At 36.0% G+C, this 18008-nt stretch overlaps 1 protein-coding gene across 5 annotated transcripts in view; it reads right to left on the bottom strand.

Annotated features, from left to right (window-relative positions):
- Nucleotides 1-18008, bottom strand: part of LOC117417311 (astrotactin-1-like) — a 192444-nt gene that overhangs the window by 107581 nt on the left and 66855 nt on the right. For all 5 annotated transcript variants that reach the window (XM_034029362.3, XM_059034897.1, XM_034029365.3 and 2 more), the window contains exons 9-12: nt 14865-14949; nt 9039-9113; nt 7950-8087; nt 1470-1620 (exon numbers count right to left, since the gene is read on the bottom strand). In XM_034029362.3, the coding sequence (XP_033885253.3) occupies nt 1470-1620; nt 7950-8087; nt 9039-9113; nt 14865-14949 (449 nt within the window). The remainder of the gene's footprint in view (nt 1-1469; nt 1621-7949; nt 8088-9038; nt 9114-14864; nt 14950-18008) is intronic.

Genomic DNA, 18008 nt, shown 5'->3' with positions numbered 1-18008 from the left:
AGCACTCACTGTTGGACTGCGGAACGTGAAAGTGTCTTAAAGTGTGTGTTTGTTATTATTATTTCGGGACTGAACCCCATGGTTTTGCTGACTATACACATATAGTCAGTGTTATTATTTAAAAGCCTTAATAAACCACTTTGCCACACACCCAAACAAGCAACTAGCAGACCACAGGATTACCATTAATAGCTACACAGTAACAGATTTGGAACAACTTGCACATCATTCTGACTGTTTGCCTACAAACACGTAGCCAAATTACATAATAAACCAGCATACCACACAAAATAAAGAATATGTTGTTGTGTGTCAAATGCAAATTACCTTTAACCTAAACAATCTGATCTTCAAATAATTCAACTGCGAAAGTTGGTAATGTTATTATTATTTATTTCTTAGCAGACGCCCATATCCAGGACGACTTACAATTGTTACAAGATATCACCTTATACATTATTTCACATTATACAGATATCACATTATTTTACATACAATTACCCATTTATACAGTTGGGTTCTTACTGGAGCAATCTAGGTAAAGTACCTTGCTCAAGGGTACAACAGCAGTGTCCCCCACCTGGGATTGAACCCACAACCCTGCGGTCAAGAGTCCAGAGCCCTAACCACTACTCCACACTGCTGCCCAATGTTCATGGCATTTTTTTATACTAACACTTTCCTCTCACATTTCCATGGGATTTAGATCTAGGTATTACAAGACAAATGTCCATGTTTTCAGATTTATTTATCTTTATGTACATCTTCTTAGTACAGCCCCAGGTATTAAAAAAGGGAATGATAAAAAAAGAACCAGCTAAATTTCACATCAGTATGCAGATCAATTTACATAAAGCACTTGTCTGCAGATAACTTGAATGCACGTCTTGGCAGGCTTTCTTACATCTTCTCATTGACTGTATTACAATCACATGCCAGATGCATTATTATTTTTGAACATATCTACAGAATGTAAAATAGATGTAGCTTTTAATACACTGCAATTGACTACACTGGGACAAAAAACGTAAATGGCCACAATCCGAGTCTTGTGAGCAAGGGCATTTATTCTAAACATTTGCCTAAATTTTGCCAAATGTCACCCAAAATGTATTTTGATTGCTTCATACTCAAATCTTTAAATTAGAGGCTGAACTTTAAATACATTACTAGATTGCAAATATATACAAAGAAATAAATCTGACCTTTGAAAAATCATCATAACAGTAGCTACTGAATATGGCATAGGTAGTCCAGTTCTCCAGCCTTGCGAGTCTTTCTCCACTCGAGTCGTGGGTTTGAATAAGGCTCAGTTGACAGTTTGGTGTTCTCAATTTATCCCTGAATGGATATGAGTCCCCTACTCAATTCAGCAGTCTCTGCTCAAGAGTGGCAGAAGACTGGTAAAGGAGTGAACTGCGAGGGAGAACTGCTTAATGGCGAAGCTAAAGAAGATGTTTCTCACTCACCACACAGCCGCTAGAGTCCAGTTTGCGGTCAGAGATGCAGCGGAAGTTCCGGCTGCAGCCACCATTGTCTTTAGAACAGTCACGCACCGGCCCGAACGAGTCGAGCAGGACCTCCAGACTGTCGAAGGCTGACGAGATCATCAGCTCCTCCCTGAGGAAGAACAGAGAGAACTTCAGTGATGCATTTCTAGGGTGTTCACAAAGATCTTTTGAGGAAAGCGAATGTTGTAGTTTTAAATGTACCTTCTCCTGCTATTAAACCAACACAGACGAACTAAGCGTAAATCTTATTTTCATTATCTATTAAATGATATGAACTAATTGAAATATATACTGTATGAAATATAACAGAACTCTTCTGTTGTTCAGATTCACCTTGTGTATCAGTTTCTGTTTCAGCCATCCCATGCTGATGACTTTTTAAAACTGAGAGGTTTAAACTATACTTGTGACCTTAACAGAACTTTCTGGTGTCTTGTTTGAGAGATCTTTTGAGGCCATAGGGGTGTTTTAAACATCTGAGTTTAAAAAATTCACCAGGATGTGATCACTAAAACAGAAAGTAATATGCAAAGTGATCCTAAACAACAAGAATACTGTAGTTAAGATAACTAATATTTCACACCAAGAGCAGACTTTTTTCACTCAATTATCTACCTGTACATTCTCAAATGTTATCGCTAAGGGTCTCATTTACGAAAGGGCGCTAAACTTTATGGTGTGCGATAATTGCACTTACTGTACACATTATCATACTATGGTAATCAAAATGAATATGTGATTTGTAATGCATGATTAGGCTTGCTTCTTTTCAATTTTAATCGGTAAAGCCCGTTAAATGTCGAATTCCTAAAAATATGAGTTTGAAATAAATTTATATAAACGTCGGTAAAACCACTCACTATTTTTTTTTCTTACCAAAAATAATAATTTTTTTTACTTAAATAAGTTTTTTATGCTTGCTGTCTGTCCCGTCTCCGTTCCGCTCTGAATGGCTAGGGGTCACTGTCAGTCAACTCAGTGGTCCCGTAATAGGCTAGTGTAGTTTCTCCGTCAGTCATTTCATGATTTCATTGATATTACGGTGGTCATGGGTAAGTCTCTGACATTATCGTGCACATTAAATATTTATTTTGATTTGCAAATAGCATAATTTTTGTTTAATTTGCATTCAGTGTGAGATCATCCGTAACAAACAATTTGAGGATTTCATTAAACTCTGTAAAACTGATTTTCATCTCCCTTAACCAATTTTATAACAGACTTCAGTATTGTCGGCATACATTTTAAAAAGTGGCTAATCCAGCAGACCAGCAAAATTACATATGCATACCTACACAGGAGACGTATCTCTAATGGGTTTTGAAAGTGGCTTACTTTATTAGGAACTTCCCTTTTACGAAATATTCATCTTCAGAGAAACTACTTTTTACCCTGCTAACATTCTCTGTCATGTCAAGACAAAAACACTTCTGACAGTTTGTATGCAAATTACATGAAAATGTAAAAAGTTGCACAGAAGCACCCATTTAAATATAAATGAATTAAATCTAGGGAGTCACATTTAAAACTTGAAATGCACTCCCATGCAGTATGGCAGTATATTTACAAATGAATAAAGCAAGTAATTTACTTATCATTTACATTCATGAATTACAATACATTTTGAATTGTGTAAACTGTATGTACCCTTAATGTATTTTTTAAAAGGGCAAATGGTAGATAATGTATATACTGTATTGTGAGTATCAGATTGACCGGTATTGTATTGTGAACAACACTTCATTAAAATTATTTAAATACAATTCCTTACTGAAAAACAGGAAAACAGCAAACTTTTAGTTACCCTATTTGAATATCTTATACATTAACTTTACACTGTACATTAAGTGAGGCTATATTTGACATACATAAACTATTTTTTTCTATATGTTCGACACTTGGCTAATGTTTAAATGATTAAATTCCCCATAGCGTGTGTGTTAATACACACTCTTCAACATTTATAGAGTTTATGTTTCAGGCTTCACTAATATAATCCCTGAAATGTAATAAATGCATTTACATTGTTCAGCTGTGTTACTTTTTAGGGAATTCCACCACATAGTAGCTGCTCCAAATATAATACTTTTGAAAAAAGCATGGACAGGTTCCATGGCCAGCTATGTATCATAAACAGTGTGGTATATGGATACAGCTTTGCTTCTAATGGTTTTGGGGCAGCATCTGGACACAGCTGTTTCAGCTCCAGCATTCCACATCACTCATAACAATGCAATCATTAATCGTGACTTGGAACTATGAAAACACAAAGCAATGGATTTGTCATGGTAACTGGTAGATTTCTCAAACCACTGAGCTGTTAAAATGGTACTGGTGATATGGAAAGGCACATTTATCTGAAATATAAGGCAATAACTACAAGCAATACAATAAACAAGCTTTGCCCAGCAATATACTGCACATTCAAACTGTATTTAGTTGCTACATGTATTATAAATTAAAACTTAAAATGTGTTAACACATCTATTTCCAGCAATTATTACAAATCACCTTTAATTAAAAGTAGTTAATGTGTACAGTTGACACTAATTCTGTATGCAGAGAAAATCCATGAATGAAAACTGTCAAGTGAAATGACCCAATTTGTGGCCTCAAGACCTGAAATGGGACACAGAGGAATTCTTGGTTACATCCTTCCTCACTAATTGATTATTTGCATTAGGATGCACAAGATTACACTTAGAGGAGGTTTTCCTGTCACATATACTGTGTAAATTTAAGCCGTTTCTCAAGGTGATTCTAATACTGAAAAAAAGAAAATGAATGAAAACTAAAATCCAGTTTAAAAAATGCTGTGTCCTCCGCATCATATCTCCCTAGTGAGCTACAGTGGGGATACCAGCAAAACAAGACTAATGAATATGCACTGGCATGTGCCTGGAGTTATTTGCTTTGCATGCAATATATATTGATCATCAAAAGAAACTTATCACTTATATTTGAGCATCAAAAGAAATGTATCACTTATATTTGAGCATCAAAAGAAGCTTATCACTTATATTTGGATAGACTTCACTAGATGTAATCGAAACATTTTACATTTGACATTTTTTCTGTGATTTTCTTTATTGCTTTTATTCAAGCTTGCAATTCAACAGCTGAAATCACTCCATATCCAGTGTCCAATCAACTGTCTCACTAATTAGGTGATTAAGTGCATATGCTTCAGTCATAGTCACTCAGGCGTGTCATGGTCAAGGATGAATGATCGAGTGATTAAAAAGAAACCAAAAACATTTCGTCAATGCCATCATTTATTTTTTTTCTGAAAATAAATGTGCTATAATAGTGATAAGTTTCTTTTGACGCTCGGTATATATTACTAGTACTGAGAACAAAATTCCATCCATACAGAAATGATACTTAGAATGCAATGTCTTCCCTGTATTTACTTATTACATTCCTTCTTTTGTAGAAGGTCACATGTCCATATTCTACTCATGGATCACCTGCCTCCCCTCCCTCCACACATGTCACCCTATGGAAGTTGGTTCTGAAGGGCTGTGATTGCATCCTGGAAAACATTCCACTTGCAATTTTTTTCTGATTGTTATGCACTCCACATAAGCTCTCCACATAAATTATTCTTCAGTTTATCAGAAATAATCACTGTCTGGTGGATATGGGGGGCGGTAAAGCACTTCAAACCCAACTTGTTCATTCCTTAAGATGACACCCTGAAAACTGTTACCAGCCTAGTATATTAAGCTGTGCATTTTTAGTGGGGTTATACTACAGTCAAACTGCACTCAGAAATTATTCATCAATTTAATGACCAACTGCCGCACCATGGAATCAAATAATATAAGCGACATGGTAATTTCAATAAATGGAAATCACAAATCCTGCAATGTTTGGCTCGTCCACCTTTTCACTGCTTTGCACAATCATCTTCAGGGCAAAACCTACTCTAAGCAATTGAAGCTGAAAGGTTTATTATTATTTAGGATTTTGTATATTACTGTGCAATGCGGGCAAAAAGGATCATTAGTGTACCAAAATGTTTTACTTTACCACTATGGATAAATCAATATGAATTAGCAAAACTGCCAATGGGGGCAACCAGCACAAAGCAAACCACTCTAATATTTTATAACACAAAGCAAGGTGCACAAGTACAGTTCTGCATACAGGCATATTGAACTGCATATGGCTATATAAGATAATCTGCTTAAATTACTATATATAAATACAATATAGCTTGCATATATCCCAATTTGCATTTTACCATTGGTTGCCTTGACTAAAAAAATAGTATTTTTTTTTTCGATGCAATGTAATTTAAAGATGTACAGTATTACCAGTAGGGTTAAATGTTTCTTAAGGAGCCCCACAGAAATATCTCTGTCAAGGGCTATTCATACTATAGCGTTCATTCGCTACGTTTTTTTAAGCCCAACGTTTCGTTGCTATTTTTGTATTCAGACTTGCACGTCAAATATCAGGCAAGATGGGGGAACATCTGATTACAGCAATTACAGCGATTACAGAAATTATCTTGTTTATGATAAGCAGCACAAGAAATATCTTGATAAAGAATACAAACAGAAATTATGGGAAAATATGAGGAAATCGTAAGCACAATGTTTAGAATTCACATCCTAGCCTTGTATTTAATGTAATATGCCTGTATTTAATGCAGTTGCATTGTTTTTTACTGTTTGTATTTAATGTACTATGCCCTGTATTTCACTGTATTTAATGTACTATGCATTGTTTCTCACTAGCTTGTAAAGCGCTTTGTGATGGTGGTCCATTATGAAAGGCGCTATATAAAATAAAGATTGCTTGATTGATTGATGTCAATCATATATGTTTTTACCATAGAAAACACAGCGAATAAACACTATAATGTGAATAGCCCTTAATTGATTTCTTTGCTTGATTCCTTCGCCTGGAAGTCTCTACAGCAGAGTTGAGCTACAGTCTGGGACACTCAGAACCATTGTAGAAAGTTAAATTCTGGATAACTGAAAAATTGGTTTGGGTTGGTTAAACATTTAGCAGAGAGAAAACGTCTAGTCTGTGTCATCTGAAGCCTACAGCGAGACGTTTGTACTAACAGAAAGCAAGATGTGGCAGATTAACCTGTCAGTTCTTTCTAAATGGATATTGCGGCTGCTAGGGTGACCACCTCTTCTTGTCAGCTTCTGTTAACATTGGTTGGCCTATTGTTGTGCATAACTAGGCTTGCTACTTTTCGATATTAATCTGTAAAGTTTGTTAAAATATAGTTCAATTGAAATAAATGTATATAGGATAAACATCTGTAAAACCACTCACTATTTTTATTTTCTTATAAAAAATAATCATTTAGAAATCATCTCTAGTTTGTGTAGTTTTTATACTTATTGTCTGTCCCGTCTCTGTTCCACTCTGAATGGCTATAGGTCGCTGTCAGTCATCTCAGTGGTCCATTAGTACTGCAGTTTCACTGTCATTTCACCCGGCTCTGACAGATCTCATTGCCTGAAGCAGCGATAGAATGCTCTCATTTGTGTAAATGCATGTCAATCATCAAGACCGGCACTGACTGTGCACTTTCACTTGCCAGCTACAGTGCCTATCATTCAATGCACCAACTTTGAAATTAGCGGGTAAGGTGTAGGTAATCTTTTGCTATATATACTGTGACAGTTACTTGTTAGATTTTAAAATGTGGAGCAAGAGGAAAACATTAAATGAGTATTGTGCAGAACACTGAAGCAGGAGAGGGGCGGAGCGTAGACTCTGAATAATACAGTAGGTGCAAGTTAGTTCTGTTCATCTATCTATTTTGTTCTGTGCACATTATTTTTACTAGTAAATTTATGCTATAAAACTCTGTGTAATAAATGTTTATATTCTGCGTTTTAATTGTGTAGGATCTTTAACTATACAAGGTATAGCTCTACTGTGACCAAATGTCATTTCAATTAGAATGTTGAGAACCATGGTTTTGTTGCATGTATAATAATAAAGGTGTTTCGCAATGGCATACAAAGTCTGTTTTTTTAAAGCATAAAGGTCGATTTCATAAAGATCGAAAAAAAAACTCAAAATTCTTTAAAAAATAAATTTTGATATTAATCGTCGATTTGGTAAATATATATATATATATATAAATCGAATAGCAGCAAGCATACACATAACCTTTACTTTATGCCAAAAGAAGAGTTCCCAGGTAAAGAAAATATGGCTATGGGGCTGAAGATAATACAGAATAGCCAAAGCCTTAGATCAATGATTTGCACATTGCTTGTAAGTATGCAGCCACAATTAAATACAATTAAGATAATTAAAATAATACATTTATATGTGTTGTGTTGTTTATTTGTGTTGCATAGTCACATCTAGGTTGAAAAAGTCAGTTGAAAATCAGCAGCTAAATTGTCACAATTTCTTCAAGTCATAAATCTACATTCAACTGAGTTCTACCTGACATCCACAGCATCCTCCATTACGGTCATGTCTGTTTTGCATTTGGCAGAGGGGTTGATGGCCAATTCGGCAGGTGGGATGACAAAACTCTTGCTGAGGGGCAGCCACATCCCTTCTCCGAGAGTGTAGGTGAATCTAGTGAACAAGAATGCAAAACGTAAGCAGGTTGCTGGAAATGAGGTTCACAGTTTGCGTAAATGTAAATTGTCAATCCTGTGAAATTTAAAGCTTCAAATCAAAAAAGTGTAAATTGTATTTTATTAGACTAATTCTAATATCTTCGCATGGAGACATAACTTACTGGACAAACTGTACAACATGCTGTAAATCGACCTGGACCCCTTTTTAAAAAAAATACCCCAATTCTCAAAATCTTTGACTCATGACTTATCTAAAGATAAAAATAAATTCCAAAATCTGTATTAACCAATCAAAACACACTTTTAAATAACTCAAAATGTGGTGTGAATGAGAGGTACAAAAATGTGGCCCCTCTAGAGGAAATAAATACAATCAGGGAAGTAAACTGGTGAATCATAATTGATAGGAGAGGACACTAGCTGGCAGGGACTTACTCAGCTTACACCCAAACATAAATGCATGTAGTAATAAAGCTCTGCCAACCAGAACAGTGTGCAGGGGGATAAAAAAGATGGTACTTAAAAAAAAATGTCTACACACTAAAGATGCATGAGGCTTTAAAGAACGAATATCACATTTAAATTGCTGTTGCAAGGTTCAGGATATTTTTGTGTCAGTATTCAATGCATGGTATACCTAAGCATTCTGGTTTCCATCTCATCAAATGCTAACTTTGCAGTTAAATGGAGCATCATACCCTAAAAAAGAGGTGCTTGTTAACCTGTTTAGAAAAATATTGCCTTTTAAAACTTCTAAATGGCAATACAAGTAGAAGATTAATTATTTCTATCCAATTACAGTTCTGTAAACACTTCATAAAATATTAACATGTCAGTAAATGTATAAGACATTGTATTTGCACATGTAGTTGTGTAGAATATAGAAAAATTTCACATGACCAATTATTGTCAAAGCACAGCTCGCAACAGGAGACAGAGGTCTTACCTAAATATTCTGTCAGAAGGTTGCTCCCCCATCACCAGGTCAAAGCCACGCTGGAATATGGTGTACGGCCAAGGACTGCAGAAGAAGCAGAGAATGTGTGTATAATATATATATATATATATATATATATATATATATATATATATATATATACACATAAAATGTAAGTACACATGCTCACACACATATACATTAACTGATGTCTATTAATGATGTATCATCACCCTTTATATAAAAATCTAGAAGCTTGACTGCATTAGGTAGAGGCATTCTGAGTGACTGTGATTAATAAGCTAAATAAGTGGTAGTCATCAGTTGTTCTGTTTCTTATATAGCACTGACAGAGGTTGAAGAGGGTGTAAGCAAAACTGTTTATTATTATTATTTATTTCTTAGCAGACGCCCTTATCCAGGACGACTTACAATTGTTACAAGATATCACATTATACATATTATACAGATATCACATTATTTTACATACAATTACCCATTTATACAGTTAGGTGTTTACTGGAGCAATCTAGGTAAAGTACCTTGCTCAAGGGTACAACAGCAGTGTCCCCCACTGGGGATTGAACCCATGACCCTCCGGTCAAGAGTCCAGAGCCCTAACCACTACTCCACACTGCTGCCCTACTACTCCACACTGCTGCCCTGTTTATAAAACAGCAGCTGTGATTAATGTTTGACGACACAAGGTAGGGGGTGCAAGTTTAAATTGGGAATTGGATGTATCTAGTTGGATTGGGTGACAAATCCAGTCGACTTAAGGGAAAAAATATATATACTGGTTCAGGGGATTGCAATGTAATTAGAAAACCAATTACGGAAATTGAAATTGAATTTATAGTCAGGAAATCTAACCGAGTAGTATAGTACTATTGTATGTTTGTGAGAAAAGTCCAATCTTGAATGCCAAAACACACTTAACGGGGGATTCAGAATTTGCCTTGACCTATGTCAGTTACCTAAATATAGTTGAGAACAGCAACAGGTAATTATGACTCATAATACAATTACCATGCACCCACAAACACAGGACTAATACAGAAGAACCCCTGTGAATATTTACTGGAATTAAAAATACATGAATAAAAAGAAGACCTCATATATTGTATTGTTTTAGTTTGACATCAAGGTAAATTGGTTATTTGATTGCCAATTCAACTTTGAACTTATTTTGTTTAATTATTTCTTAGGTGACATATGAAAGGGCTTAATTGTGTATTGTTTGTGTGACCGGATGTCTGAACATCAGACGGGAATCACAAATATATGGAATTAATCCCTTTGGGGGCATTTAGCTAATAATTAGCAAATAAATAAACAAATTAAAAATAGCAAATGCTACTTAATAAGCTATAAAAAAATAAAAAAATCTCTTGGTTTCAACAAGTTGAGCAGATTGCTCTGCTGTCTAATCCAGGTGCTTTTATCAATGAATCAAACAATGAATCAATTTAACCTGATCACGTTCTACATCTGGATTTCCTGAAGGACAATATTGATATACTTCATTGTGCCTTGTAACCATAGCCTCCTGTAGAAACACTGAGTGTAGCAGCATCTAACAATTATCACTTTCCACTGCATTTGTTAAATCCTTAACTTTGGTAATTTCCATTGTGAAACTCCACTACGTGCAAAATCCAGTTAAAATCTATTTACGGTTGCTCACATAAGTGCAAAGTGAACAAGCTCCCAAGATCAGAGCGATTTTATTCCTTCACACTGTCCTGCTGATCATTTTGCTTCTGGCCCTAATTATCAGGTCTCTCGCATGGTACCACTCTCTATATTCCTCTAAATTGAAACATTAAGACAATCACCATGGTTGAATGTTAATGCAAATGTTAACAAGAAACATCCATAATATAGGCAATTTGATTAAAATGTTGCTAGATTCAGACACGTTATTATCATCCCAAGTAGTTTGTCTACTGAGATTTAAAACCACCCTGTTTTTCAAAAGTTATCATTTGTTATTATTAAAATCACTAAAAATGGACCAAGTTGCTCTGATTTCTTTCAAACTCATACACATTGTATTTTACACAGTCTGAGGTTATCTGAATCACACAAGGAAGATTAAATCCACAGTCATTATAAAACAAATTTCAAACAGAAAATCACAGTCCCTGCAACTTTACACCCTGTGTTCACACTCCCAACCTGACCCTTTTGCATGAGTTGCAGTAGACCCAGAGACAACCTCTCATTTCAGGTCTGTGAGGTTTATTAAATGTCATCTTAGCTACCCAGATGCAATGTTACAGATGTTGGTTTTCATAACCTTAGTACACCAAGAGGCTTATTCTAAGAAGCGTCAGAAGATCCATTACTCTTTAGATCAGGGGAGGGGTGGCCAAAGTTGGCCCTTCCAGTCCTGGTCGTTGTTTTAACCCTATTCTAAATAGTTTAATTGAACTGATTAAACCTCCATCCAGACCCTGAAGTAGTTCATTATCTCATTTTACGTGTTAAACCTGGAGTAGGATGGCCCTCCAGTACCATCATTGGACACCCCTGCATTAGATCAATCAGAGTGTGTAAATCCTGTGTGAGCCTGGTCCATGGTGGAACTGTACAGTATAACTGAGACAGCAGCCTTGACAAAATCATCACCATAAAAAAGAACACTAAATAGATGTAGACCTGTCATTTGCATTTCTTAACTCTCAAGCAAACAATTAAAGTTATTTAACTTGTCCTGGATCTCTTTTCCCTACCCATTTAACCATTTCAACAGGCTCAATGGTCATATTTAAATTTGAGCTGCAGGGCCTGGTAAATAGAGCTTTTTTTCCCACAGTTTCCAATATTATTAAGACCACTCAAGTATGGCGTATGATATGTGTTTTCATTAATGTATTTAAATTAACTTTAGGCTACCAGATGTGAAATTGCTATTACCCAAAAAGATACCTAGATTTTTTTTTTTTAGGGCAGTTCCAGCCCATGTCTACCTTTTTTATTTAAGGTATGTATATACAGTAATTATATCATGTTCGGGTTCATTTTCAGGGAGAGCAATTTCAATTGCATAGCATGGGCTGTTGTATAAACACGCTGCAAAATACATTTGAATGGTTTGGTGTATTTAATATCACAATCATAGTCCAAAAAACATCACAGAATTAGCCAATATGTCTGTGTTCTAAAAACAAACCCAAACCTTTCAGAAACACTGCATCTTAACATTAACCTTCCCAAATTGAAAAGTGCTGTCTATTACATTGGGTGGCACCATGAAGATGTATTTAGGTTCTTGTTTACAAGGTTAACTTGTGATTGATCTTTTAGGAGAAACTGTTTATGTCTTCTTCACTGATGTATGACTTCAGTTTAGCTATCTATTGAATGCAATTACAAACCATTTGAAAGTTCTTCTGAATGACCCAGACAACAGGGGCTTCCCTGTATTACAAATGAGACATATGGATGCTCTTCCTTTGCAGAAAGCCCAACTCACAATAATAACCTCTCTCAAATCAAGTTTGTCTCTTATTGCCATATTCACAAACCCTCATGATTTTATTTAAATAATTTATTTTTTTTTGTTTTGCTTTCAAAAACTGTGAAAAAAACTTCATGAAAGTCTTGCATGAATTTCAAACTGTACTTTTTGTTTTCATAAAAAAAAGATAACGATCATTGTAGTAACTTACCAGTCAAAGCTTTATAAATGGTGAGTTCAGAAGCACACATAATTATTATTATTATTATTATTATTATTATTATTATTATTATTATTATTAGCTTGGGTACCAGCAGTGACCCTGTAGGTCTTTGGCTTGTATGGTCACCTAACAGCCCCACATTATAGTATATGGGATTATTTACAGTATAAAGTCTATCAGCTTTTAAAAGGACACTGTGAACAGACCAAGACAACCTGGCAGTCTAACTGGTCATTCTAAAGCCCCCATATTATTTTGAAGTGCTTTTGGTTTTCCGTAGTGGTTTTCTTTGAGGTATAACAATAGCCATAGGGATGCAGCTGCATGGTTAACAATGAGGAGGATACATGACATATCGCAGTCTACTGGTTTTGGAAATGAAAAAAAAAAAATGTAAGTGAAATGTCAGTTTTAAATGATGTGGTTTTGCTATGTACGATCTGGCAGAAAAATGACATTAAAATGAACAGTGCAAACTGATTATACAACATGAGAAAGACTGAGGAGTGCCATGACTTTACATATAATTGTGGCAAAGTGCCCCGCCCCTGTGTGCATTTGTGTGTTCTATGTTGTATGTATGCGTGCGTATGTTAATGTTGGTGTATAGATTGGTACACGGGATATAAACAGGTCTGTGTTTCACGTGTGTTTAAATTGTATATTTGTATTTAGGCACGGGATTGCACATCACGCACGTGCATTTAAAATATAATATGCGAGCACGGGGTTGCACAGAATTAATTCACGTGCTGGGATTCAAGTGAATAATTAATTAGTAATTGAATCCCAGCACAACAGTATAAATAGGCACATTTTTAGTCACTCGTGGTTGGGTGTTCGGTAGAGGAGAACGGGTGAGAGAGAGAGAGAGAGAGAGAGAGAGAGAGAGAGAGAGAGAGAGAGAGAGAGAGAGAGAGAGGAGAAACTAGAAAGTAAAAACGTGGAAGATAAGTGTTTGTTCTCACCGTGTTTGTTTGTCTGTCCGTGCACCGTTTGTTTAGTGTTAGTCCGTTTTGTCTGTCTGTTTATTTTGGCGTCAAGTGCCGTGTCCTGTTTTGTATTCCGTTGTTTAAACCTTTTATTTTGTTATTAAACGCTGAGTGCAGCCATTGCACTCAGCTCATCATCACCACCGTCTCTGTCTGTGTTTGAATTCCTTTCTGGTCTGACGCAACCCACTCTGGCCGTCTTTGTGACAATAATCAACATATTCTTTAAACATAATTACTATTAGAATTTTAGTTTAGCACTCTTGAAGTGTTGACAAAAGCCTATCAATTTAAATGCATTTAAATACAGCAAGTCACCCATTATTAATTAGTCTGTTATCAGTAGACTGTTTTGCTCATTATACAGTACAAATAAAATACGTTCCAACACTCTAATATAAATTAACACACAAGAAGAAACGCTTTCCTATTTGAGACTTTTAACGCTTCTTTCAAACATTATAACCCCAATTCTCTTTGAGTGACATCTGGTTTTGTCATGTAGCAACACATAATGACAGGTTTTGAAAACCTACAAATTGAATGTATGCAGCTTGTCAAAGCAGAATATAAAAATGGCTTATAATGTTTGCTGTTGTGGAAGTGTAAAATTATGTCAGTTTTTCAAGTTTTCACACTGGGGAGGGGAAGAACGAGCAGATGAGAGGGTGAGAAGAGAAAGGAGATTAGTTGATTAATGTAGAGGGTGATTAAGTCAAAAAGATATGGAATGCACATTTTAATATTTTTTATTATTATTATTGTGTATTAGTTTGGGGTTTTGTATACTTTTGGCGGGGAATGTAGTTCCTTAAAAAAAGTTACAACTGTTTCAATTGCTCTTGTTCAAGTTACATTTTTAAGCTAGTCTTTTAATTTCTGGAAGTGATTTCTTGTCCGATACTGAAAGGAATGACAGAGATTTTTGAACAAAATGAGACACTTTTTTCATGGGAATTCTGTTTCAATCAGGATAACTAAAGGTCTGCAAACAAAACAGCAACTCTTTAGGGGAGCTACATTGTCTTTTACACTCTATGCAATTCCAGCTGTTGCTGTTCTCCAAAGAAACTATCTGAATATTCCAATATTTTCTGAAAACGGTTTTGAGATGACTTATTCCTATGTTCATTGCAGCACATACTGAAGCTTACCCCTGATTTGGTCCCCATTCGTTCCGAATGCAGAGATGCTTGTGGACAGGATCTCTCATGTAGCCATCAGAGCATTGACACTCCCCTGAGAAGACAGAAATGACATAACAACATGCATCTTTATAAAACATTGACACTAACCTTAATGTGTTACGCACCCCTGTTACGCAGCTACATTATGACCTGGAAGAAGTGTCTTATTTGACCTCTAAACAGTGCCGTCCTGTCTCCAACAGACATCTTTAAACCTCACTCAGGGCATAATTTGACAAGTCCTGTGTATTTATTGGCAATGGAATGATTTTTCAGGTACAAAAAGATTTGTTAAAGGTCATACAGTGTTTAAAACACATCTAGAACACAACAATAAACTCACAGAAAGCAATAACAGTGATCAGCATTGTTAAACTCGAGTAAAAAGAAAGCACAGTACTTGCATATTCTGCCTGCAATCTAAAACTGTACATTTTAGTCAATTAAAATAAAACTACATTACTTTATAGCTTACCTACATGTATTTAAAAAAAGAAATCTTCCCAGTAGAGTACACAATGGCATGGAAATAGGGGAAAATATAACCTTGTGGACAGGCATTACAGATTGAAATGTGAACGGAATGCAAATGAAACAGGAACCTCACTGTGCATTCATGAATCCAGGTATAACATGCCCTCTAGTTCTCTAACGTTTTCATTTTTTAAGAAAAATATGATTTAAATGAACAAAAGAAGAGGAGACATTGAAAATGTACAAAAGGAAACACAATTTAATATTTGTTAAAAAAGCTGATGCACCCTGTAAAATAAATAACCTGCTTCATATCGCTTTGCTGTTCCATTATCTTCACTGTAAACAAATTATGCATATCTAGCTCCATTATTTTGAAATGCACACATTTAATAGCAGCTTACTTTCTCTCTGTTCAAAAGTTTCAAAAGGTCCAGAATTGTTTTAAGTGCATAACAAGATACAGTGACCCTTGGGCTGCAGAAGTGAACCATGATAGCTACAGTGCCAAGAAAAAGTTTGTGAACCCCAATGATAATTCTGGAAATTCCATAGTTTTACCATGATAGCCTTCTTGAATCAAAACCAGTCTTTTCTTAAATATCCAATAGGGTTTATATGAACCAATTCAATGTATTTTGAAACAAAATGATGTATAAATTAGACAAACAATGAGTAATTAAGATTCAGGGTATGTGAAAAGTAAGTGAACCCCTGGTTTTATCAGCTCAATTAAGGGGATGATTAGAATCAGGTGTTTAAATAATTAGGTAGATTTTCAGGGGTGAGTTTGGGAGGCCCCACCCTATATAAAGATCAGAAACTGTGAGTTTGGTCTTCACCATACAGGTGTGTGGAAAATACATCATGCCACAATCAAAAGAAATCTCTGAGGACCTCAGAAAAACAGTTATTGATGCTCATCAGTCTAGAAAGAGTTACAAAACCATTTCTAAGGATTTGGGGCTCCACCAATCCACTGTCAGACAGTCTACAAAGACCACAGTCACTCTACCCAGGAGCGGTCGTTCTACCAAAATCTCTCCAAGAACAAACCAGAAAATCATCAAAAAAGTCACAAAGAACCCCAGAGTAACATCCAAGGATCTGCAGGCCACTCTCGCCTTGGCTAATGTGAGTGTTCATGACTCAACTATCAGAAAAAGACTGAACAAGAATGGTGTTCATGGAAGGACAGCCAGGAGGAAACCATTGCTCTCTAAAAAGAACATTGCTGTCTGTCTGAAGTTCGCCAAAGAGCACATAGATGATCCACAAGACTTCTGGAACAATGTTCTCTGGACAGATGAGTCAAAGGTAGAACTTTTTGGCCTCAATGAGAAACGAAAACCAAACACTGCGTTCGAACAGAAGAACCTCATCCCAACCGTCAAGCATGGTGGTGGGAGTGTGATGGTTTGGGGCTGCTTTGCTGCCTCAGGGCCAGGACGGCTTGCCATCATTGACACAACCATGAATTCTGCATTGTATCAGGTGATTCTAGAGGAGAATATCAGGCCATCCGTCCGTGAGCTGAAGCTGAACCGAAAGTGGGTCATGCAGCAAGACAATGATCCTAAACATACAAGCAGATCTACAAAAGAATGGCTGCAGAAGAAATTCCGCGTTTTAGAATGGCCTAGTCAAAGTCCTGACCTAATCCCCATCGAAATGTTGTGGCAGGACCTGAAGCGAGCTGTCCATGCAAGGAAGCCCTCAAATGTCACTGAGTTGAAGCAGTTCTGAAAGGAGGAATGGGCCAAAATTCCTCAAAACTGATGTGAGAGACTGACCAACAGGAAACGCTTAGTTGAAGTCATTGCTGCTCAAGGGGGTGCCACCAGTTACTGAATCACATACTTTTTCACACATGGATATTGAATGTTGAATCATTTGTGGATAAATAAATGTTCAAAAAGTTTGTTTTTCATGTTTTTGTGTCATTTGTTTAATCAGGTTATCTTTATCTATTATTAGGACTTAGATTAAGATCTAATAACATTTTTGGTTTGCAATATGTGAAATATGTGAAAATCCTAAGGGGTTCACAAACTTTTTCTCGGCATGGACCTTCACTGAAGTGCTCTGACTGCCTGCTGGAAAACACATGTAGGTGGAACAGTGCCATTCCTCTGAAGCCTCTTTCACGGCATCAGATGCAAAGAATAATACACTCAAGATGATTCTTCAGGGTATCAAATAGGAAAGAGTCCTCTGGTGCTGAGGTCTAGTGAACATGGGGTATCAGTATTTGTCCATCAGGTGACTCTAAGGGGTTGGTTTGGTCAACTTATACACTCTATAGGTTTACTGGAGCATTTTGCAGCACTGGAGAATCACTCTTGATTTGCAACACCTATCAGTGGTTATCCCAGGGTTAACGCTAAAAATAGGTGGTTGATGAATTTGAGGGAAATTTCCTAATGCTGCAAAACGCTCAAAGAAATCCAGAGTTGGCTTATCCAGGGAGGGTTAAGTTAATCAAACCCCATAGTGAATAATAAATGAAAACACTCAATCATTAAATACATATATCGTTTTAAATGATTAAAATACACTTAGTCTAAGTTAATCTACTGTATAACCACTTGACGGTGGAAGCATTTTTGACACAACAGTCAGCTATTTTTTTTAATT

The sequence above is a fragment of the Acipenser ruthenus genome, chromosome 12 (assembly GCF_902713425.1).
Source record: "Acipenser ruthenus chromosome 12, fAciRut3.2 maternal haplotype, whole genome shotgun sequence".
Lineage (NCBI taxonomy): Eukaryota > Metazoa > Chordata > Actinopteri > Acipenseriformes > Acipenseridae > Acipenser > Acipenser ruthenus.
The sequence above is the reverse complement of the archived record's forward strand: the minus strand, read 5'-3'. Positions and strand labels throughout refer to the sequence as shown.